General features: G+C 42.7%; 1 protein-coding gene across 1 annotated transcript in view; it reads right to left on the reverse strand.

Moving 5' to 3' along the window:
- LOC137627657 (ATPase family gene 2 protein homolog B-like) overlaps positions 1–25,045 on the reverse strand; it is a 449,107-nt gene that overhangs the window by 36,741 nt on the left and 387,321 nt on the right. The window contains exon 11 of the mRNA XM_068358828.1: positions 22,013–22,117. Within this exon, the coding sequence (XP_068214929.1) occupies positions 22,013–22,117 (105 nt within the window). The remainder of the gene's footprint in view (positions 1–22,012; positions 22,118–25,045) is intronic.

A 25,045-nucleotide genomic window follows, 5' to 3' on the forward strand; every position in this document is an offset into this window, starting at 1 on the left:
ATGCATATATATACAGCTAACTCCCCGTTAACATGAGGGTTATGTTCCTGATGTGGTCATGTTAACGGAAATCGTGTTAACGGAATATAATTTCTCCATAAAAGCTCATGGTATTAAAGGGTGTTAAGTTCCTGGCCATTGGGAAAGTCTTTCTATTTTCGGATTTTGTTGTTATGAAACTTAAAAACATAGTTGATATATTTGAAGGTCACAGAATCAATAAAAACACACATTCTTGCTCTATTTGTATTTATTTTATCATAAAATAAGTTATTACCCATGTCCATTCATACTATGACGCATCACTCTCGTCACTCCTGTCGGCTGTCGCCGGCCTTGCTCCCGTCCCCATCCTCTCTCTCTCTCTCTCTCTCTCTCTCTCTCTCTCTCTCTCTCTCTCTCTCTCTCTCTCTCTCTCTCTCTCTCGTATTTTTCCTTTCAATCTCAGGGTAATTTATTTACAATGAATTTCATATCATTAATTACATTTTAAAGTTGAAAACACACCAAACAAAACTACTGTATGTACGAACGCACAATGCTACAATGTATGCATATCAAACACATTAGCGATTTATTTTTCTTCATTTCCGTAAATAAATAACAGATCGTAACATCATTTTCCTTTTAGTCTAATGATCATTTATTTAGAATTTATATTACATCAATAAGTACACACTTAGGTTCAAAATTACAATGAATTGTACTGTGTGGTATGTACGAATGCACAATGCTACAACATATGCATATCATACGCATTAGCGATTTATTTTTCTTTCATTTCGGTAATGAAATAAAAGATCGTAACATATTTTACCTTTTAGTCTAATGATTATTTATTTACAATTAATTTCATATCAAAAAGCCCATATTCGAGTTAAAAAAAACAATTAACAGTACTTTCTGGCAAGTACAGAGGCACAATGCTACTGCGCATATCAAACACATAAGAAATTTACTTTTCTTTCATTTCGATATCAGATCGTAACATATTTTCCTAATAATGTCATGCTTATTTATTTACAATTAATCTCATATGGTTTTCATACATTTCGTTTAAAGCTATTATTATTAGTTATGTGAATACATTCTCTCTCTCTCTCTCTCTCTCTCTCTCTCTCTCTCTCTCTCTCTCTCTCTCTCTCTCTCTCTCTCTCTCTCTCAGAGGTGCCTTACTAGACACACACACAAGAGATTTAACAGAAATCTTTGTTTCTTTAGAACCTGTCAGATAAATACTACACACAATAACAACTTCTACTTTGCTTAAATCTATATTCATTCGATTTCCTCTGCTGATCTGTAGCTTAGTAGCTGACAACAAAAGGTATATGAACTGAAATATGTATAAAATAATCCTGGTTTTCGATGTTACCTGAACTTTGTTTAATAATTTTTGGACTTTTCAATTAACAATTCAAGATGTATTTTAACAACAGCTATTACAGATTATTTAAATTTTGGTTTTGCTGTCAGCTGTTTTTAGGATCTCGACGGTATCACAATTATACTCGCATATAGTTAACAGTGTATTGTTGATATGACTTTGTTCCCTATCATGAAATCCTTGAAAAAAAAAATCAACAAATTCTCGACCAGTTTGTTGTTAACATGCATAACGAACAGCAATAACTTATGAATCAGCTGACGATCCACAGCCTTCTACATACGCAATATAAACAAAGATATTGAATATAAATATTGGTAAATGTAACAATTAAGTTTATTTTATACTATCGCAATATAGTATAAAAATTCTTGCTATTTTATACTATCCTCGCGCAAACATCATTCACAAAAAAAAAGGACCGCAATGTACTGTAAACATGCTTAATTGTAAACATCTACATATACAAGTATGTACATTTATCGTTAAATTAGATTAGATTTTTTGGTACTTCATTAAAACTATAAAATCTCTTTGTTCGTAAGCTTAAACAGATTCTTATTAACCCACCCTCTCTCTCTCTCTCTCTCTCTCTCTCTCTCTCTCTCTCTCTCTCTCTCTCTCTCTCTCTCTCTCTCAGGCGGGAAATTTAGCTCACGTAACATCGAACATTTCGTGTTAACAGAATATAACTCTATAAATTTGAACTTGTGTAACTTTGAAATCGTGTTAACAGAACTCGTGTTAACGGGAAGTTAATTGTGTGAGTGAGTGCGTGTATATATATATATATATATATATATATATATATATATATATATATGTGTGTGTGTGTGTGTGTGTGTGTGTGTGTATATTCATAAATATATTCATATATATATATATATATATATATATATACATATATATATGTATATATATATATATATATATATATATATATATATATATATGCATATATACATATATACCTAGATATACATATAGAGGTAGTAGGTTGGCCAGGGCACCAGCCACCCGTTGAGATACTACCGCTAGAGAGTTATTGGGCCTTTTGACTGGCCAGACAGTATTACATTGGATTCTTCTCTCGAGTTACGGTTCACTTTCCCTTTGCCTACACATACACCGAATAGTCTGGCCTATTCTTTACAGATTCTCCTGACAACACAGAGATTACCAAACAATTCTTCTTCACCCAAGGGGTTAACTACTGCACTGTAATAGTCCAGTGGCTACTTTCCTCTTGGTAATTGTAGAAGACCCTCTACACTATAGCTATGGTAAGCAGCTCTTCTAGGAGAGGGACACTCCAAAATCAAACCATTTTTCTCTAGTCTTGGTTAGTGCCATAGCCTCTGTACCATGGTCTTCCACTTTCTTGGGTTATAGTTCTCTTGCTTGAGGGTACACTCAGGCACATTATTCTATCTCATTTCTCTTCCTCTTGTTTTGTTAAAGTTTTCATAGTTTTTATAGGAAATATCTATTTAAATCTTACTCTTCTAGAAATATTTTATTTTTCCTTGTTTCCTTTCCTCTTTGGGCTATTTTCCCTGTTGGGGCCCCTGGGCTTATAGCATCTTGCTTTTCCAACTAGGGTTGTAGCTTAGCAAGTAATAATAATAATAATAATATATATATATATATATATATATATATATATATATATATACAGTACATAGTGCCAGAAGGTAAAAACCAATAAGCAAGCTATTATTGTAAAGATGATGATGTTATTTAGCCTATCTTAGGCCACCAAGTACAGCTGTAAAAAAGGTCGAGGGAAAATAGGATACTTGCCCCTACAGTATAAAACAATTAATCTCTTTATCTGCCTTTATTGTTGTTTTCAAATGTTTTCGACTTGTCTCTAAAGAGTACTTCCTTCAAGGAGTTTATGCTTTGACACGATATGTTCTGGCAGTGCACTCCTCAGCTGCCACCACCGACTGGTTAGACTATAGTATTATGAACCAGATGGTACTGTCCTGGAAGATCTGAATGCAAAAGTTGGTCAGAATCATGAAAAATCTTATGCAACATGCATAAAAATCTATCTGAACGACAGTGCCATAGATTAAGAGTATTCAGAACATCTTTTCTAGATCACACTATATGAGGGTCTAACATCCTCTAGTAACTACACATTTAATGAGTATTTCAAAAAAGTACTAAAAGTAGTAGACATACCGTACCTTACTAATCCTGTACTAAGTCCTACATAAAATAATGAAAAATATAAAACTATACAAGCGATAAAAATCGACCAGAGATCACAAACAACGCAGATTGTATGGGAGTAAATAATGTACTGGATTTAGCAAGTTTCCTGCACCAGCGATCAGTTTCAAACCCAATGTCTGTATTAAGATACTGTGCTAGAGAGAGAGAGAGAGAGAGAGAGAGAGAGAGAGAGAGAGAGAGAGAGAGAGAGAGAGAGAGAGAGAGAGAGAGAGAGTTACAAGGATTCTAGATGTCTCACAAACTTTTCAGTCCATCCACGGAGACTTTTATTTACTACCCAAGAGTGATTTAGTTTGAACGTTTAGGGTTTTTATTATCATGTCCAACTTATTCTTGAACTCGTCTACCATACAATTGTTTACGACATTAGCTGGAAGTCTGTTCCACGTATTTGCTATTTTGTATGTAAAGAAATTACCACATTGAGTGGTGTTGTATCTTTTCAATTTCAGTTTGTATATTACCTCTGGAATGATTTGTGCTAAGCGTGAATAGATAGTTGTAATCTACATTCCTTTAGGAATTTTGAATACCTCTATTAACTGTCCTCTTATTCGTCGAGATTTTGAATCAAATAAATTCGAACGTTCCATCCTCTGTCTATATTCAAATTGCCTTAGTGTTGGAACTAGTTTGGTGGCCCTAGCTTGTACTGCTTTTAGTCTATCTATATCCTTCTGAATACTTGGAGCCCAGAATTGCACTCCGTATTCTAGATACGATATTACTAATGATGTATACAGCGGAAGTACAGCGTCTTTGTTTCTGTTTTTGAATTGTCTCTTCATGTAACATATTAGTTTTTGTGGGTTTTTTTTCAGCTTTTATGCTCTGTTTGGTGAACTTCAAATCTTTCCTAATAATAATGCAGACATCTTCCTCTTGGTCCACACTTTCTATTGCATTACCCAGCAGTGAGTACAGTAATCTGTTTGTGGGTTACTATAGCCTATGTGCACAATTTTGTATTTCCTACAGTTGAAAGGCATTTGCCCTTTTCCAGACCATTCACTTAACTTGATTAGATCCTCTCTTAGGGCTCCTACATCTTTTGAGTTCGCCGCATTTATGCCCAGTTTGGTATCCTTGGAAAATTTGGCTATTCTACTAATTAATTGTAACTATGTCATTAATGTAAATCAGAAATGGTGAAGGGACAAGGATGGATCCTTGAGGTACTCCACTTGTAACAGCTGCCCACTCTAAAGCTTCCCCACTGATTACAATTATCTGTTTTCTGTTTGAAGGCCAATCTTTGATCCATTCAGCTGGCTCGTCAATGATGCCTAGTGCTCTAATCTTAACCATTAATTTTCTATAAGGGTCTTTGTCAAAAGCCTTTTGAAAGTCTAGGTGTATGACGTCTATTGCCTGCTTTTGTCATAAATGCTAAGATGTGGAAAAATTCCAACAGATTTGTCACACAGAATCTCCTGTCTATATCCATGTTGGCTGTCTATCATAAGAGTGTTCTTCTCTATATGGTTCTACTATTGAATATACTTTAATCGATTCAAACATTTTGCAAGGTACTAAAGGTAGAGACACAGGTCTGAAGTTGCCAGGTTCTTCTTCTGGTCCCTTCTTGTACATTGGAGAAGCATTGCCTAGTTTCCATTCTTTCACTGCCTTTCTTTCCTTGGCTGTCTTTCGGAACATTTTGTAAAAATGTGGGGTTACCATTTCTTTCTGTTCTATAATCTCTCTTGGCAGGCATAACAATATCTATTTATGTTCGATCTACCGGAATCCTGACATGGATGATTCTATCTTCGATTGTCTTCTTACCATTATGGCTAAGATACAAGATGATGATAGAAAGGCCTCTTTTGTCTTTGTTGGTGATTTCAATGCTCACCATAGGGAGTGGTTAAATTTTGTTTCTCCTACCAACTGCCATGGCTTAAGAGCTTTAGACTTTGCCTTTGAATCAGGCTGTGAGCAAATCATAAGTGAAGCTACTCACAGGTCTGGTAACTGTTTGGACCTCGTATACACTGACTCCCCTGGCATTATTACAAGTAAGGTTGGTTCTCCAGTTGTGACATCTGATCATGCCTTGATTTCATTAGTAGTGAAGACTGAGCAGCCTGTTCCTGATGTATCTTACTCATGTAAGATTTATATGAAATCTCAAGCAGACTGAAATGGGAGTTTGCATGATCTTTTGGGCTTGAATTGGTCACAATTGTATTGTAGTGTTGATCCTGTATTCCATTTGAATGAGAATCTAGTCAACATAATTGATAGGCTAACCTTTTCTTGTGTAATAAGGTACCGAGTGAAGGACAATCCATGATTCAATGATGATTGTAGACGTTCTTCTTTTGAGAAGCAGGAGGCCTATCATCTTTGGAAGGGTAACAGATTAGATTTGACCTGGAATAACTATATTCACCTTAGAGCTTTTGCTCAGAGAGTTTATGCTTCAACTGAAAAAGAATACAATTTAACCATAAAAGAAACCCTTTCTGGTACAACCTAGGAGCATTAGTGGTGGACTACCCTTAAATCTGCACTATTTGGTGTACATGCAACAGTTCCTCCTTTACTTAAACCAGATAGCTCTGTCACTCACTGTCCAAAGGAAAAGGCAACCCTTTTGGCAGATGTGTTTGACAGCAAGCAGAGTAAGAGAAACTCGAACTTTCTCATTCCTGTTTCCATGAGGCTAAACTAACTAGTTTAGCTTTTTGATCATATGAAATTAAAGCTCTGTTGATGTACCTTGATGCTTATAGAGGTGCAGACACAAATGGTATTTTTCCTTTGTTTTTTTATAAAGACTGCAGATTTCTTTGCTCCAAATTTATCTGTTATTTTGTGCAAGTTAGCAAGAAGAGGAGCTTTTAGCACTTGTTGGAGACTTGGTAATGTTACTCCACTATATAAATGTGTTTGTGGTACCTCAAGTCCCACTGATTACCGCCCAATTTACATAACTCACATAACTAAAGTTTTTGAGCGTCTTTTGGCAAAACGTCTTAATAGGTTTGCTGAAGGTAATCATCTGTTCCCTAGTTTGCAATTTGGTTTTCATAAAGGCCTTGGAGCATGTGATGCCCTTCTAACAATCTCCAATGCTGCACAGAAAGCCCTTGATTGTGGTCAGGAAGTTTGTATGATTGGCCTTGATTTTAGTGCTGCCTATGACCGTGTCAATTATGAGGCCCTTGTTTTCAAACTAAAAAGGTTGGGAGTGGGTGGGTCGTTTCTTAGCATTCTTCTTGAATTTTTAAGTAATAGATTGGAAAGAGTTGTTGTTGATGGGCACCATAGTGAGTATAGGAATGTGATATCTGGTGTTCCTCAGGGTAGTGTTCTTGGCCCATTACTTTTCATACTATATACGCATGACATGAGGGTTGGTCTAGAAAATAAGCTTGTTGCATATGCAGATGATGCTACTCTCTTTGCATCAATTCCATCTCCTGAATGTAGATCAGAAGTTGCTGAATCCCTTAATAGAGATCTAGCTACAATTAGTGCATGGTGCAAATTATGGGGTATGAAGTTGAATCCTAACAAAACCTAAAGTAGGATTGTAAGTAGGTCAAGGAGAGTGACCCCTCAACATTTGGATCTCAGCAATGATAATTTTTCTTTCTTTGTCTGACTTTTAAAATTTTAGGTGTGATTATCGACAGCAAATTTACTTTTGAGAAACACATTAGCTCTGTGTCTTCTTCAATTGCACAAAAAATTGGGTTATTGAGAAAGTCTTTCAAGATTTTTGGTAATCAATCTATTCTGAAGTATTTTAATACTTTCATTTTACCTTGTTTCGAGTATTGTTCTCTTGTCTGGTCTTCAGCTGCTGATTCTCATCTTAATTTGCTGGAGAGGAACTTACGGTCTATTAAATTTCTTATTCCTGATCTAGATATTAATCTCTGGCAACCTCGTTCAATTAGTTCATTATGCATGCTGCACAAGATTTTTTTATAATTCTGATCATCCTTTACATTCAGATCTTCCCGGACAGTTCCATCCTGTTCCTAATACAAGGTATGCAGTTAATTTTAATAGTCAGGCCTTCTCCATCATGAGGCTCAATACTACACAGTATTTTAGAAGTTTTATTCTAGCTGTGACCAAGTTGTGGAATAATCTTCCTAATCGGGTAGTTGACTCAGTAGAATTTCAAAAGTTCAAACTCACAGCAAATGTTTTTATGTTGAACAGGCTTTCATGAGTCCTTTTATAGTTTATATATCAAATATCTGTTTTAATAATGTTAATGAACACGAGTCCTTTTATAGTTTATATATCAAATATCTGTTTTAATGTTGTTAGAGTTTTTAAAATACTTCTATTTTAATTTTTCATTACTTCTTATATCGCTTATTTCTTTATTTCCTTTGCTCACTGGGCTATTTTTCTCTGTTGGAGCCCTTGGCCTTGCAGTATCTTGCTTTTCCAACTTAGGTTGTAGCTTAGCTGGTTGTTTATGGTTGTTAAATTTGCATTCTTCAGTTTGCCAAATCAGTTGTTATCAGATTACCATCTAAGTCTCTTAACGGGCTAATGTTTTTGATTGGTTTTCTACTGTTTACATATGGAAAAAAATTCTTTTGGGTTTTCTTTACTAGATGAATCCACTATTTTCTTTTCATTGATCTTGGCATTTCTAACTAAATTATCTACATTTCTGCTTAATTTTTGTGCTCAGAAATTTCACGAATTGAAGGCTTTGGACCCATTGATTTATGTTTCCTGTCTCAGCTTCTTATTGCATTGACTATTTCTCTGTTAAACCACTTGGTTTGTGGAGTTCCACATGGTATAATTTTTCTGTAATATACATTTAGCCCTTTTTTATATATTTTTACAAAGGAGTCCCATTGTGTACCTTTGTTCTCTGTTTTGTCGTAATCTAAATTCTTGGTGTATTCTTTCAGTTGTATCCATTTACCATGTCTGTAGTCTAGCAATTTTATATTTTTCCTTTCTTTTAGATGCGGAATATTTACATGGAATCTAACTATTCTGTGGTCACTTTTGTCAATATTTTTGCCGACTGAGACACTGGATACGAAATTTTCTTCTGTTGTTAGTATGTTGTTTCCCCTAATTGGTTTATCGACCCACTGATGGAGGAATTCATTGTTGACAAATTCTAGTAGCCTGTGTCCCTCTGTGTATGATGTAGAATTCATAGTGTCCCAGTTTATTGCTGCACTGAAGTCTCCCATTAGAACAGCTAGGTTATTTTTCACTTCCTGTCCAAGTTGTCTGTACAGATCTTCGTCCTGTTCTTGCTGTGGTGGTCTGTATATTAATAGTATGGACAAGTTTTTTTCCCAATGGTGTTAATATTTGCACCTGTCACTTCATATTTGGCTTCTAATTTAATTTCTATTGGGTTTAGGTGACTTTTAACATAGAGCATTACCCTTTCAACTTTTTATGGTAAAGCGATCCATGAAAAGCTTGAAACGTAGTTTTATATTCTCTGATAAAATCCTTTGTGTTTTTTCTTGAATCCAGGTCTCTGTAATGTCTATGACATCTTGTTCCTCACTAGCTATCATTGCCCTTAAGTTTTCCATTTTGCTTCAAACTAACTGAGTATTGAATTGAGCCACACTGAGAAAATTTTCTATTGTTTTTCTCTTCCTCTGTGGCTTTGCTAGTTTCCATGATTTACTAGTGTTTTAGTTTCATCTTTATCTGCATTATCTAAATTTTCTGCCAAATTTCCTCTTTATTGTTGGAGGATTTTCCAAGGGTCGAGTTTATCTTTTGTCTACTGTGTTCCTTAAGTAATTGTACAGATTAAGATTAAGGTGGTTTTTGTATATTCTCTCGCCTTCTTCACTAAATTATATTCCACCTCTTTTGTAAATTTTTCTCTTGCCATAGAAAGTGTCCAAAGGATCTATAATTTTAACTTCTTTCCTGGCATTCGGACTTAATTCTTTCATTTATCCCTAAGGCCTTAAAGAGGGCGAAGTAGCTGACATCGAGTCTTGGGAGAATACCTATAACTATTGTATTATTGGTCTTGTTCCTAGCCGTTTCGACTGTTCCTTTCTTACTGTTTAACCAAAGGATCAGTTTGGCCACTAGCATCCTTTCTTAGGAATATATCGTTTCCGGTTGTCTGAACAATAATATGGTCTTCTTGTTCTCTGTTGTAGTTTTAATAACTACCACTATCTCCTGTGTGTTGGCACCTGGATAGGACCTGACCTTTTTCCTCTTTTTGGGCTCAAGCCATGTAATCCTGACCAAATTCCTTAATGGCAGTTTCTACTTGGGATATTCCTGTGAGTGATATATCAGAGAATTTTGCCTGTAGAGGTATCACGGAGTCCCAACCTCCAGAGTGAATATCCCGAGAGATATTGTGTATAAACCAGGGACATGTTTAGACCAAGCCATGGCTATCCTTCCCTGAATAGAGTTAACCTTGTCTCAAAGGATGTGGGATAGGATTGGATACATGGGTGAGAGAGCCGTTACATCTCCCGATCCCAGTGTGCTACAGCTAACACGTTTCCTGTAAAACCATTTCTTTTTGCAGATGCCATCTTGACAATTGTTTGATTTTTTCTGCTTGTTTTCATAGATTTTAAGTGATTTATCAATCATGGATGCTTCTGCTTCTTCCTCATCGACTAAGTTAAGTAACTTTTTCTTGTGTGATGAAGTTTTGCGTCTCCACCCTGCTTTTAATTCTATGTGCATGCTTTTTTATTGCCTGTGGCTGGGGTGTGGTCGGTATGGGCACATCATGTTTCCAAATCTCTCAAAAATGCTTATTTATTTAGTCAAATTATTGTAAGAATGTGTTTTATATCATTCTTTTACAATTGTAGTATGATTATGGGATATCCCCCTCTTTTTAATTGTGTTTGCATGCGCTATTTTTATCAGTCTTGGCTTCGATTAACTCTAACCTGGCCAGCAGACCTGACTCATGAATATGCACTTGTGCACCATCCCCTTCTTTCACTTGACGTCACTGGTTTCGTGAGACTGCCTATCCTTCCATGCTGTTGATTCATCATAGCAGGGAGCTGCGGTCTTGAAGGTCCCTCTGGGGGTTGGATGGTGTTTTACCATTGTCCTAGGGCGACTGTCTTTCCACTTAGCCTTTATGTTTGGCAAGGTGGCTCAGGTCTTGGGAACTTGTTCCTTGTGTCTACTTGTCTACCCATTGAAACTCATTAACCCTGTTCTACTGCTGACTGATAGACCCCCTTTGTGCCACCTTACCTATTCTTAGGCTTTCCTTCTTAGTTTTTGGTAGGCTAATGACTGGTTGTGAGGACTTGTCCTCTGTGCCCTATCACTGCAGACCCCTTAGAACACCATTCTTGTTCTAATGCGGCAGTTAGGCCTTCCATCCCCGCTGCCTCACCAATTTCTGAGTCTCCCAATACCTCTACCCCCTCCCCCTTGTGTCTGCTGGTGCATCTACCTGCTGCAAAACTTTGTTTCCCTCCCTGTCTAGTTCCTTAAGGACCGAAGTACCCTTTGTTGCCCTTTTTGAATAGCTTGTAGGCTATTTAGCCTGGCCCTAGGTGGGCGAGATTTATTCCTTCTCTGGATTAATTCTCTCTGCCGCCTTGTGGAGCACTATTGGGTGGTTTTGCTGCCCCTTCCCCTTCCTGGTTAGGCCATAACCTTACTGTACTAGGAACTTCAGTTCCTTTTGTCTATTCTTCTTACCCTAACATTTGAGTTTTTCCCTCACCCGCTAGGTGGGCTAGGCTTGCTTGCACAGATTTTCCTATGGCCTAACCCTATTCAGGCGGAGAGCTGGTACCCCATGTGGTTCTCCTCTGCTGCCTTAGAAGTTGCCTGTTCTATGGCTGCAGCTTCTCAGCCTGTGTTATGTACCTCTTATTGTGGAATCCTGACTCCTTTGCCAGGTTAGCTCATCTTGGCAGAAATGTCGTCTTCTGTCCCTGCTTCCAGTTTTGTCAGCTTGAGTTCTTCTAGCATTGGAGGTGAGTTGGCTATGGAGAAATTCCATTTGCCATCTTAGCTGCAGCCTTGGAGAAATTCCATTTGCCATCTTAGCTGCAGCCTTGGAGAAATTCCATTTGCCATCTTAGCTGCAGCCTTAGACTGGTCATCTGCTCCTTCTTCCACTCTTCCATATCTGAGGAACATTATCCTCTAAAATTGGTCGATTGGATCCCACCTGGTTGAAAGGATATCCTTTGCATTTTCAATTCTTGGAGTCCTGGCCATCCTGTATGGCTCTCATTATCTTGTGGGCTAAAGCCCCTCTCTTCTCCCGAGTTAATGATAATGACCAGGTCTTGGCAGGTTTCCTTATTCGCTGCCTTTTCATTCCTGTATCTCTCCCCCTGATTTTGGACTCTTCCCTATGGGATTGACCCCTCTCCTTGCCGCCTTGACGATGCCTCTGCCGCGTTGTGTCGACATCACTGGGGTGTTGAAAAGTCAGTTTATAATATGATTGCCAGAAATAGCTGCCACCCTAGACCCAGCTACTGCCACTTCGGGGGCAGTTGTTGCTGGCTTAGGCAGTATGATAAGTGAGTTTGCCATCTTAGGTTGTCTAATAATAGACCGATTTTGAGGGGGAGGGTAATGGTGTTCCTTTGATGTGACCCTTTCCTTCATATTTTATACAACACACTCAATGATAGTTTTTCATGAATCTCTAATGATTTTTTAGCTGTTTGGCATAAGTCTCCATTGTTTTGTAGCCTTAGCCATATCACATTGGTGAGAATATTTATTCTATAAATATATTTTAAACAATTTTTCTGTATAAAATTTTGTATATGCTTGGTCTACGATTGAAAGTTTTTTAATAATTTGTACTCATTGAAATTCTTCCCTCTTTACAGGTTGCTGATGAGATGGAGTGATGAACGGTAACCTGTACCAGGCGGGTCAAGTTGCCCTGTGGCAGCAAGACTTGGCGGAAACATGCGGACTGCCATGTTTCCAAAGAGTCCCATGTAATTTGGGAACCTACCAACTGCCAGGTGTGCAAGGACCTTGTAGACACTGGTTTCCATGCCACCAACGTCCCCCAAGATATGAAAGTGCAGAGTCAGAAGACTATTCGTCATCGGGTTAGAGGCGTCCAGAAGAGCTCTCAACAAAGTGCCCTTAATCTTCCTTCCATGGAACTTAAGGACCTCCTCTTTTCCAAGGCCGAGGTGACTGCTGTTTTTGGTCACCACAAACCGAGGGTTCAACTCTCACCGGTAACTTTGGAGCATGCAGATGATGAAATTAGGGACACTCTTCAAGAGATGAGCCAAGACGCCGACAACATATTGACAACTTCTTTTGTGACGTCAAGAGAGGGAGAGGATCCTACTGACAATGGAAACCTCTGACGAGTCACTAGATGTGCATCAGGTGAGTGTAGTTGCCAGTACTTCTTTGACTCGTTCCCCCATTCCCGTATCTCAGACTCCGGCATCTACTTTGACCCCTGTTCCTACACCAGATAAACCTTTGTTTCTAGGTCAAATAGAATTTATGGCATCCATGAAGGCTTTCATGAAAAATTTACATGCCAAAACTGAATGCACTCAAGCGTCCCAAGAGGCGACAATAGCGGCTTTACAAAAGGCACCTACTTCTAAGGCTCTACCAGCTTTGAGCTTACCTGAATGTTCAGTTAAAAACCCTTGGCATTATGCTAAGCATATGGCTTTAAGTGAAGGGTACCTCCACATCAGAGGGGTTTGGGTTCCAAGCCAGTCTCTGACTTGGAATTCTTACCCTCGATTGACAGCTATCCTTACTGGTATGTAAGGCTTAACTCTGAAGCGTCCATTAGGGATGATAGGATCCCTAATAAAACGATAATCCAGGACCACTGCAAGGCTCAGTCTCTTTTGGTTAAGGAGCTAAAAACAGCCGAATTTACTAATACCCAACTTTCTGCTTTCAACAAGAAGCAGGCCACCTTTGTATCCCCCAAGGATACTGTCTTTCCCTTTGCCTCTAAAAGCTTCGTTGGCACACTTTAGTCAAACGAAGAAAAACTGCATAGTTAACCGGGAAAATAAAGTTAAATAATTATTTAACAGAAATTCCCCCGGGAGGAACTCCGAAGAGTAACCCCGAGGCAATAGCAAAACATCAAAAATTTTAAGTAATTTTTATTTTTCCTAACATACTTACCGAGAACTACTTTCTATAGGAGTTACTGGTAATCTCCTCTCTATCGACCAGAGTTTTGCATATGTTACCCCCCACCCCGCTTTCTAAGTAGACCTACCCCCGGCATTCAGGAATGTGCCCCGAGGGTAGGATCAAGGTAGGTCGCTGCTTGGCTGGGTCAGCCTCATCATTAAGTTCTATTGAATTAGCACAATGCTAGCAAGGGAAGAGAGGCACTCAGGGAAGGATGGGAGGGCCATTACCCGAAAGTAGTTCTCGGTAAGTATGTTAGGAAAAATAAAAATTACTTAAAATTTTTGATTTGTTCCAACACGAATACTTACCTCGAACTACTTTCTATAGGAGACTTACACTTTAGGAGGCGGGAGTGCTATTCTGACCCCCTGACCCGGGCCGTGGAGGCCAAGAGGCCTATGGATAACGGGACCTACTAGAAAGCGGAAGCGAGGGTAACTACACAAAAATTCACGTTAGTGTCTAAGACTCTAAGTACTCACCCTTTGAAAAACTTCTTTTGACGTTCCTTCCAGGAGCGTAGCCGGGAAGAATGTGTTATCTTATGGGAACAGTCGGTATTCCCCGAAGAGGCAAGTAAGCAACTGGGTAGGAGGTAGGAAACCGCACTTGTGCCTACCGGTCGCTAGTCTTGAACGCGCCTGGGGTTTTTACCGTTACACCGCTTGGAGGGCGGAGATGACTGTTCCAATGGAGAACCCGTCCAAGGATTTTCTTGAGTAGTCCTTGAGGTAGTGGGCAGTAAAGGTTGACTGGTTCGACCAAGTACCTGCTCGCAGGATCTGCCCCACTGCCATGTTTTTCTCAAAGGCTAAGGAGGCGCTCAGGCCCCTGATGTCATGAGGCCGGGGAGTGCCTGGCACTGCCATGCCATCTTCCTTGTAGGTTCTGGCGATAACTTGTCTCAACCAGAAGGAAATGGTGTTTTTGGAAACTTGTTTCTTATTAATACCTGTGGAAACGAAGAAACTCTTGATGCCTGGTCGGAGATGCGCTGTCCTTTCCAGGTATTTCCTAATTGTTCGCACCGGGCATAATTTCAAGTCTTCTGCATTGCCTGTCTTAGGGATGGCAGGAATTGAGAAACCCTCAAACTTCGGGTCCCAGACTGCTGGGTTCTGAGTCTTGGCCACAAAGGAAGGCACGAACTTGAAGGATACTTCTTTCCACCCCTTTGAATGGGAAACGTCGTATGACAGACCATGGATCTCTCCCACTCTTTTAGCGGACGCCAAGGCCAGCAAGAAGACGGCCTTGAGGGTGAGATCTTTGTCTACGATATCCTTCAAGTGTTCAAAGGGGGGACGACACAGCATCTTCAGGACCTTGGCTAAGTCCCACTGGGGCACCCTACTCGCCTGTGGGGGGCAAGACTGCTCGAAACTCTTGACAAGCATCGCTATGTGTCTCGAGGCCCCCAGGTCGATGCCCTTCAGGAGGAAGACTTGGCCTAAGGCGGCTCGAACTCCTTTTATGGCTGGAATTGACATTCCTACCTTGTCCCTAAGAAACACCAGAAAATCTGCTATGTCTGGGACAGAGGCCTTAAGAGGTCTAATGTGCCTCTCAGAGCACCACTTCGTGAAGGAGGCCCATTTTGCCTGGTATACCGCTGCTGACGACTTTCTCAGGTATAGAGACATTCTCTTAGCCGTGGAGGGAGAATATCCTTCCTTCTTCAGGAGCCGCTCGATAGTCTCCAGGCGTGAAGACGAAGGGAGAGTGGGTTGTCGTGGAGCCTGAGAAAGTGAGGCTGGTGCAAAAGGTCTGACCTGGCGGGCAGAGGCCACGGCGGTTGACTCGCTAGGTCTTTTAGGTCCGCGAACCACTCTCCCTCCGGCCACCAGGGCGCTACCAAAGTCATCTTTAGGTTTCGGGCGGTCCTTACTCTGTTGAGCACTTGTCTTATCAACGTGAAAGGGGGAAAAGCGTACACATCCAGATCGTCCCACTTGTGCTGAAAGGCGTCTTCTAAGGCTGCTTTCGGGTCTGGTACAGGGGAGCAATAGACTGGGAGTTGGGCGTTGAGTTTTGTTGCAAAGAGGTCCATCACCGGGGAACCCCAGCGTTGAATGATGAGCCTGGCTACTTCCGGGAGAAGGGACCATTCTGTCCCTACTATCTGGCCCATTCTGCTGAGGCCGTCGGCCAGAACGTTTTTCTTCCCGGGAATGAACCTTGCTAACAACACCACGTGATTTTCTTCTGCCCAATTTAGAATCTCTATGGGGAGATAGCACAACTCTCTCGATTTCAAGCCTCCCTGTTTCTTTATGTATGCTACTACCGTGGTGTTGTCGCACATCAATGCCACGGTGTTTCCCTTTAGCAGACTTGCGAAGTGTAGGCACGCCTTCTGGACTGCCTTCAACTCCAGGACATTGATGTGGAGTTGCTTCTCCCCTTCCAACCAGGTACCTCGTGCCGTTTCGTCGAGGAGATGGGCTCCCCATCCCTGGCTGGAGGCGTCTATGAACAGAAGTAACTCGGGAGGGCCGGTCCCGAAGGGCATCCCCTTGAGGGAGTTCGACTGGCAGTGCCACCATTCCAGGGAGGGTCTCGTGTTTGGAAGGACTGAAATTAGCACTTGTTGTGAGTCCGTCTGGCACCAGAGGTTCTTGAGATTCCATTGGATGGACCTGAGCCTTACCCTCCCCTGGGGAACTAGTTTCTCCAATGAGACCAGGTGGCCTATCAGCCTCTGCCAGTCTTTCGCTCTCCTGGGGTGTTCTGACAGGAACGGCTGAATGATGTGCCTGAGGTTCCTTATCCTGTCCTCCAAAGGGAAAACTTTTCCCCGAATGGTGTCTAATGTCATCCCCAAGTAGTTCATTCTGTTGGACGGGGATAGATTTGATTTCTTCGGGTTGATTACAATCCCCAGATCTCTGCAAAACTGGAGGAGACTTCTCCCTTGTTCCTCCAAGCGGACCTTTGAGGCGGAAAGGAGCAACCAGTCGTCCAGGTATCTGATAAGGCGGATGCCTCATTCGTGAGCCCACACTGAGACAGTCATGAAGACTCTCGTGAACACCTGGGGCGCTGTTGACAGACCGAAGCAAAGAGTCCTGAATTGCAGGATCTGGGAACCCCATTTCACCCGGAGGAACTTCCGACTCGAGGGGTGGATCGGAATTTGGAAGTATGCGTCCTTGAGGTCGACGGTCATCATAAAATCTTTCTCCCTCAAGGACAGCAGGACTGACTTCGGAGTGTCCATTTTGAAGTCCGTCTTCTTGACGAACTTGTTGAGAGCTGACAGATCTATAACCGGTCTCCACCCCCCCCGTCGCTTTCTCCACCAGGAACAGGCGACTGTAGAAACCTGGCCCTGGGAGAAGAACTTCTTCCATGGCGCCCTTCTCTAACATGGAGGATACCTCCTCTTGAAGGGCGGTCCTCTTTAACGGGTCTTTGGGAGCTAGCCATTCTGTCCGGTTGGCCGGAATAAGAGGGGGTGGTTCCGTTAGGAACGGAAGTCTGTAGCCCTCCTTTAGTACGGACACTGTCCAAGGCTCTGCCCCTTGAGCCTTCCATGCTTGCCAATGTTGTCTGAGGCATCCCCCAACCCGAGGCTTGGGCGGGGATAGGGGACCTCCCACTCTATCTTCTTCTAGAGGGGCGGCCTGATCTGCCTCTCCTAGAGGCGGAGTAACCCGACCTGAAGGAGCTTGAGGGCGCTGGAGCTCCCCTGCGGGAGGGCTGAGGCGTTGTGGACCAGGAGGAAGAGGGAGCCTCTCTCCTCGTAGTGCTGGAAGAGGCTTGGGGCGTCGCGGCGCTATCCGAGACGGACCTCTTGTAGGGCGGTCTCCTAGAAGTCGGCGGTCTGGGAACGTTAGCCTCCTTCTTTTTCGAGACCTTCTCCATCATGGCCTCTAGTTCCTTCAGAGGAAACAGAGCCTCTCCCCACAGGGGTAGGCTGCGAATGGCTTGCGCCTCCCTGTCTGGTACTTTCCGAGACACCTTCGTTAGCACAGTGTCTCGCTTACGGAGAACCCAGTTAGCTGTTAGAGCGAGAGACTGATAAGTCAGAAACTTCAGGGTTTTACCCCCGGAGGTAATGAGGTCCCTCAGTAGGCCTTACAGGTCAGGGTCCTCGGGGTCGAAGGAGGCTTGAACACCCACCAAAGTGGAAGCCCACCAGTCTAGCCAAGAGGAGACCTTCACTAAGTCTCGCGACATTTCCTCCATCATGGAGGCTTCTGCTGGCGAGAAACAGACTGGGGCCGAAGAGGCTCTGTCGTCTGAGACGCCTTGACTCAGGATGTCTACGCGGCCGACTCCACTTTACAGGGACCTGGGCGACGTCCCGCTGGCACATAGACTTTTCCTTGGGTTCTGAGGCCCTGGAGCAATTTCGAGGCACTCTGGGTTTTGGGGGCCTTGGCATTGCTGGCCACTACCTTGTCGATATACTCTTGCCCTAGAACTAGATCTCGGGCTAGAGGGAGTGCTAGGGACGTCTTAGGTTGGGAGGGAGTTTGCATGATCCTCAGAAGGCTTGACCTCCAGGAATCTCCATCCGTAGCCGCAGGTTCTGCTATTTTGTGGTGCCTTCTGATAAGGCTAACCACTCTCCTATAGGCGGAGTCCTCCGTCGGGGAACCCTCCCCTCCGTCAGCCGAGGTCTCGGCCTGGGGCGGGGGAGCCGGGTTACCGGGCACGCCGACTGGACGCCTAGCCCTTGGGGCCAGGGGCGCCGTCCTGCCGAGGTACTGGACCTCATCTGCGGGTATGTCCGCACCAGGGGCTCGGGGTAATGCAGGCACCGCTGGTTCAGCGGGGACTCTCGTACGCCCTAAGGCTCTGGGTGCCGAGGACGCAGTTCCCGTGGGCTGACCCGACAGCGGGAACCGTTCCTTCCGACCCGAAGGCCGCACCAGCTGGGCTGGTTCGGCCAGGCTGCCTGACAAGAAGCGCGTTTCCCCCCGCTGGGCGGGGTGAACCGGAGGCCTCGAGGACTTATGCTTTCTAGAGAGGTCTTTCCTGCGAGCCAGGTCGCGAGGGTCAAGGCTGTGCTTAGAGGACGGCAGCCTTGGAGATCGCTCACTGGACCGGCGGTCTGGGGAACAAATCACCTTTGAGTCCCGCGAAGATACGTAGATCCAGGCGCCACCGGGAGATCCACTTCTCCTATACTTACGGCCTGGGGAGCGGGAGCGCTTTCTGCTATACCGAGAACGCGACCTCGAACGGGAACGCTCGCTCCTGGACCGCTCCCTCCGACGGCGGTGTTTCACCCTGACCTCTTCCTCTGACGAGGAATAGACGTCCGATGAGCCCGACGACACTGTGTTCACCGCGTGTCGGCTGGTAGCGGGGACTGCGGGGGACTTCTTCGGACGTTGAATGCCAGAAGTCGAGGGCTGGAGGAAGTCATCAGGGACTTTCGTGGGGAGGGTTGGGAACGACTCAAACCGTTCCATGCCAGGGATCCAGGGATCCAGGGTCACATCCATCCTTAGGGATGACCTACCCGGCGTCTTCGGGAGCCTCCAACCGAAGGCATCGTTACCCGAAGGTCGAACTTTCCTCTGGTTGTCTCCCCCTAACGACGATCCAGAAGCACAGGCCCACGAGGGCGGCGGTGATACCGAGACCGCGTTACTACCCCACAAGGGGTCATCGGAGGAAGCGTGCCCCCCAAGCACAAGGGCCGACTCTCCGGACGCACTACTGGGTCCTTCACTAGCCCTAGAGGGGCCCGCAATTGGCACTGCACTTACACTGGGCTCCTGGGAAAGGACGCCTTGTTCATCCACAACACTAGACTTACCTCGTCCCCTACTCTGTGTAGGGGACGGTGAAACCAAGGCCCCGTCGGACCGCTCACTGGGTGATGGTATCGGCGAGGAAACACTAATTTTCCTGGGGGAACGTTTCGCTGATTTCCTCTTTTTGGTACCGTAGCGTACCCACTGGATATCGCTCCAGTCTACACACTCGGGGCACGTATCTGCTGACGAGCAAACCTTTCCCCTACAGGAGGAACAAAGGGAGTGAGGATCCACTTCCGGCTTGGAGAGGAACGCTCCACACGATTTCCCGGCTCTAGGCCCAGGACAACGGCGGATTTGCTCCATAATGCACACAACACACGACACAAGCACTAAGGGAATCAATGAAAACACTGGGTAAGCACACGGGTGGAAGGTGAACGCACAGGAACACTTGGGAAAAGCACACTGGAAAACGCAAGTTGCCACGCTGGGAACACGTGGGGCACTAGAACGCACACAAAGGATCGACAGAACGAGAGCAAGGTGTGAACACCACGCGACCAGAGAACTTAATGATAAGGCTGACCCAGCCAAGCAGCGACCTACCTTGATCCTACCCTCGGGGCACATTCCTGAATGCCGGGGGTAGGTCTACTTAGAAAGCGGGGTGGGGGGTAACATACGCAAAACTCTGGTCGATAGAGAGGAGATTACCAGTAACTCCTATAGAAAGTAGTTCGAGGTAAGTATTCGTGTTGGAACAAATAAGAATTAAAAATTAAGTTTGCGCCCTCCTCCCTCACTGACATTCACGGGAGAAGGGGGAGGGCGGAGAACTGTAACAAAAACAGAATTATAATTATGTAATTCATCTAAGAATGATCACAAATAGTAAGAACCACTGACCCCCAAAGGGAAGTGTTCTCCACAGAGAAGCTGAAAAGTTAAAAATACAATTAGATTTCATTAAAATTAATTGAGACAAATAAACGGAATAGCAACCCAACCCGCAACGGGAAAGAAGCTTCCATAATAATACGTAGTAATAGTAAGGGGTGAATGACCTGGAGTAGAGAGAGAGACCGTAGTCAATCTAAACTCCCACATTCCCTTCGCTGAGAATCCAAGTTCCCCGTAGGAAAGGAGGAACAGCAAAGATAATAGATGAATGAAGAAAGTCCAGCGATGACGATTCCCCACGGCGGCCGAGTTAACGGAAAGCCGAAGGAACGACCGAAGGACCAAGAGGGAGAGGCCGTACCCCATGACGTGAAACCGCGGTGGCCTAGCACTACGCCAGTGACGTTGTCGTACACTACACACACAGCACAAACACTGAAAAGAAAACTTACTACATTTCTATACACAAATATATACATAAACATAAAGAATGTTTATATATATATTACAAGTATAAGAAAAAGTAAGTAAAAAGACAAAAAGCATTAATGGCTGTCAAAGAGGCGAGGGTGAAAGCGGACACGTCCGATCACCACCCGAGCCAAAGTAAAAGTGAGCTCACCACATAGGTGTGAGGGGGGGGGGTTTAGCAAGCTACCCCTCCCTAACCCCCGCTAACTAGTGATGGGGGTAGTAAACCCTCGTTAAAATTCTAATGGCTCGTCATTTCAGCTACGCCGAAAGTAATACCCATATTAAATAACGTGGTTTGTATTTCAGTTACGGAACAAATAGCGATAAAATATCAAACAAAAGCCTAATAAGCGAAAGCTCAAACCCGAAACGAGAGTACATCACCAAAATACTGCTAAAATCCAGGTTAAACACGAGTAAATTTGATTTCTATGTTGCCAGTATGACGGCAGAAGAAAATCTGATACAAGGAGGGATAGTTCGACCTAGCTCCGTGGTGGCGCTAGTGTATACCTGGCATATCTATGCGATTGCTGCGAGTTTTGAATTTCTGCCGTGGACAGAAGCATAAAGCTATTATTATATAACCAGCGGCTAAGTTTAAATGTTTAAAATTTCAATGAAAAATTCCACCAAGAATTACACCAATGAACTAAAAAAGAAATAAATGCTTGTATGATTGAAAATAATAAAATGAATAATTTTTGCAAAATAATCACCCAAAATTTTAGAAAATAGTAACCTTGTTACAAAGTGGCAGAAAAAATAACAAATCTGGCCTTGGATGCCTAAAACCCAAGGAAACTAAGATTAGTGGAAACTCTGAATGGGGGCTATTTATATGTAATAAGTTTGTGGTGAAATGCAATGCAGTATGTTATAAATGAGATATAAAATATAAATCATCGGTTCACTCATAAAATTCTTACACTAAAACAAAGGTTTTCATCAGTTTTCTATACATTTTAGCACTAATATTATCTAATGGAACAAACTTACTCTTTCTCTTATGCATAGCATGGAATGAACTGATAAAAACAATGATGGGAAAACAATACAATGTATCTGCTGACGACCTTGTGAAATAATAAACTTAATAAAAGTAAACAGATAGTGTAGCCTATATATCACTTACCTTAGTAACTAGATGTTCTAATTCTGCACCAGTGAAACCAGCAGTTTTGGAAGCAATTTCTTCAAGAATACCTGGATTAGATAGAACAGTTTTCCTGGTTTTTATCTGTAAAATAAAATGAAAACAATGTACTGTTGATGTTGAATTGCGAGCATCATGTGTCTACATTCATAATGTTAATGTTTATTAAGTTTCTTTTGAGTGGCATACTCAATGATACTAACATTTTTTAATTTGTCCACTCAGCATAAGCTACTTTGCAATTTGCTCCTTACATTCCATCCATTCCCTTTTGTCTTTTCTCAACTAGCTGTTTCACAACAGCAATTAACCTTATCTTTACCTAATTTTCACTTTTCACTTTAAAACAACGCCTTCAGATGAGCCCTACAAGATTATGGGCATAATTCATGAGATTGTGTTCATAATAATAATAATAATAATAATAATAATAATAATAATAATTACTGTATAATAAAAACAATAATAATAATTACAGTATAATAATGTCTCACAGGAGATATATTACAGGAGAGGGGGTTCCCAGCCCCCTCGTCCCATCCCTTTTAGTCGCCTCTTACGACACGCAGGGATATGGTGGCGCTATTTTAATTGTTCTTATGCCCCCACGGCCACAGGGGGCATGGTGAGAGAGGTGAATGATCAAGTGCTTGGATAAGGATTGAAACTGGTAGACGAGAATGATCACAAATGGGAGGTAAATCAGTTGCTGTTTGTGGATGATAATATACTGATTGCAGACGTGGAAGAAAAGCTTGGCCGATTAGTGACAGAATTTGAAAGGGTGTGTGAGAGAAGGAAGTTGAGAGTTAATGTGGGTAAGAGTAAGGTTATGAGATGTGCAAGAAGGGAAGGTGGTGCTAGGTTGAATGTCATGTTGAGTGGAGAGTTACTTGAGGAGGTAGATTAGTTTCAGTTCTTGGAGTCTGTTGCTGCAGAAAATGGTGGAGTGGAAGCATATGCACATCAGAGAGTGAATGAAGGATGCAAAGTGTTAGGGCCGTGAAGGAAGTGGTAAAGAATAGAGAGTTGGGCATGAATGTAAAGAGAGTTCTGTATGAGAAAGTGATTGTACCAACTGTGATGTATGGAATGTGTGGGGAATGAAAATGACGGAGAGACAGAAATTGAATGTGTTTGAGATGAGATGGCTGGTGTATCTTGAGTGGATAAGGTTAGGAACGAAGTAGTGAGGTTGATAACGGGTGTAAGAAAGGAGTTAGCAGCTAGAATGGATATGAATGTGTTGTGGTGGTTTGGCCATGTTGAGAGAATGGAAAATGGCTGTCTGCTAAAGAAGGCGATGAATGCAAGAGTTGATGGGAGAAGTACAAGAGGAAGGCCAAGGTTTGGGTGGATGGATGGAGTGAAGAAAGCTCTGGGTGATAGGAGGATAGATGTGAGAGGGGCAAGAGTGCATGCTAGAAATAGGAATGAATGCCAAGCGATTGTGACGCAGTTCCGGTAGGCCCTGCTGCTTCCTCCGGTCGCCTTGGATGACTGCAGAGGTAGCAGCAGTAGGGGATTCAGCGTTATGAAGCTTCATCTGTGGTGGATAACGAGGGAGGGTAGGCTGTGGCACCCTAGCAGTACCAGCCAAACTCGGTTGAGTCGCTTGTCAGGCTGGGAGGAACGTAGAGAGGAAGGATCCCCTTTTTTTCATTTGTTTGATGTTGGCTACCCCCAAAAATTGGGGGAAGTGCCTTGGTACATATATGTACTGTATAATAAAAACAATAACAACAATAAATCATACTAATAAATTACAAGGAGTCCTCAGGTTACAACGGTCCCGACTTACGCTGTTTCGAGGTTACGAACATGCCCCATAAAAATATAAAAAATAATATTAAACGTCATTCCATCTTACGTCGTTAGCATCATAAGCGACGTAAACAATTGCGAACTAGTTTCTAGTGCACAGGAGATGAATACGCTTTGTTTTGGTTGTGGGCAAGGAAGACGGCGTCAGTTGCATCACTCAGTTTCAGTGATACGCCATTTTGGTTGTGTACGCCGGTTCTCTCTCTCACGTGTCTGATCGTTTTTTTTTAACTTTTTGCCCTTCGTTATGGCTTCAAAGCATAAGGAAGAATGGTAGTGCATCAAAGAAAAGAAAGGCCATCACCATGGAAGTGAAATTAGACATTATTAAGGGATCTAAAAACGGTGAAACTCCAACAAACATTGGCCGGTTGCTTGGCCTTAGTTGTTCGACTGTGGCTACCATTCTTAAGGATAAAGAGCGCATCATTGAACATGTGAAAGGATCTGCTCCTATGAAATCAACAGTGATAACCAAGCAGCGTAGTGGTTTAATTATTGAAATGGAAAGATTATTGGTGCTTTGGTTGAAAGATCAAAATCAACGGCGTATTTCAGTGAGCCTTATGGTGATTCAGGAGAAGGTGAAAAGATTGTTTGAAGCGTTGAAAAAAGAAAGGGGGGAAGAAAGTGAAAGTGAAGAGTTTTCAGCTAATAGGGGTTGGTTTATGTGATTTAAGGTTCGGGCCAATTACCATAACCTTAAAGTGCAAGGTGAAACTGCTAGTGGGGATGAGAAAGCAGCAAGTGAATTTCCTAAAGCATTGGCTGAGATAACTAGGGAGTGGGGCTATTTTGCTTATCAAGTGTTCAACGTTGATGAGACAGGTTTAATTTGGAAGCATATGCCTAACCGCACGTACATCGCAAAGGAGGAGAAGTCAGCACCCAGTCATAAAACCAGCAAGGAGAGGCTAACTTTACTTCTTGGGGGAAATGCTGCTGGCAACTTCAAACTGAAGCCATTGCTGGTGTATCAGGCTGAAAATCCAAGGGCACTCAAGGGCATTTGGAAGAGTCAACTCCGTCATTTGGAAGGCAAATAAGAAGGCATGGGTGACTCTTGCAGTGTTTGAGGACTGGTTTATCAATAATTTTGTGCCTACTGTGGACCGGTATTGCACCAAAAAGGTATCTCCCTTAAGCTGGAAGACTTTCACCCTAATGTCAAGGTGGTTTACCTTCCAC

The sequence above is a fragment of the Palaemon carinicauda genome, chromosome 2 (assembly GCF_036898095.1).
Source record: "Palaemon carinicauda isolate YSFRI2023 chromosome 2, ASM3689809v2, whole genome shotgun sequence".
NCBI lineage: Eukaryota > Metazoa > Arthropoda > Malacostraca > Decapoda > Palaemonidae > Palaemon > Palaemon carinicauda.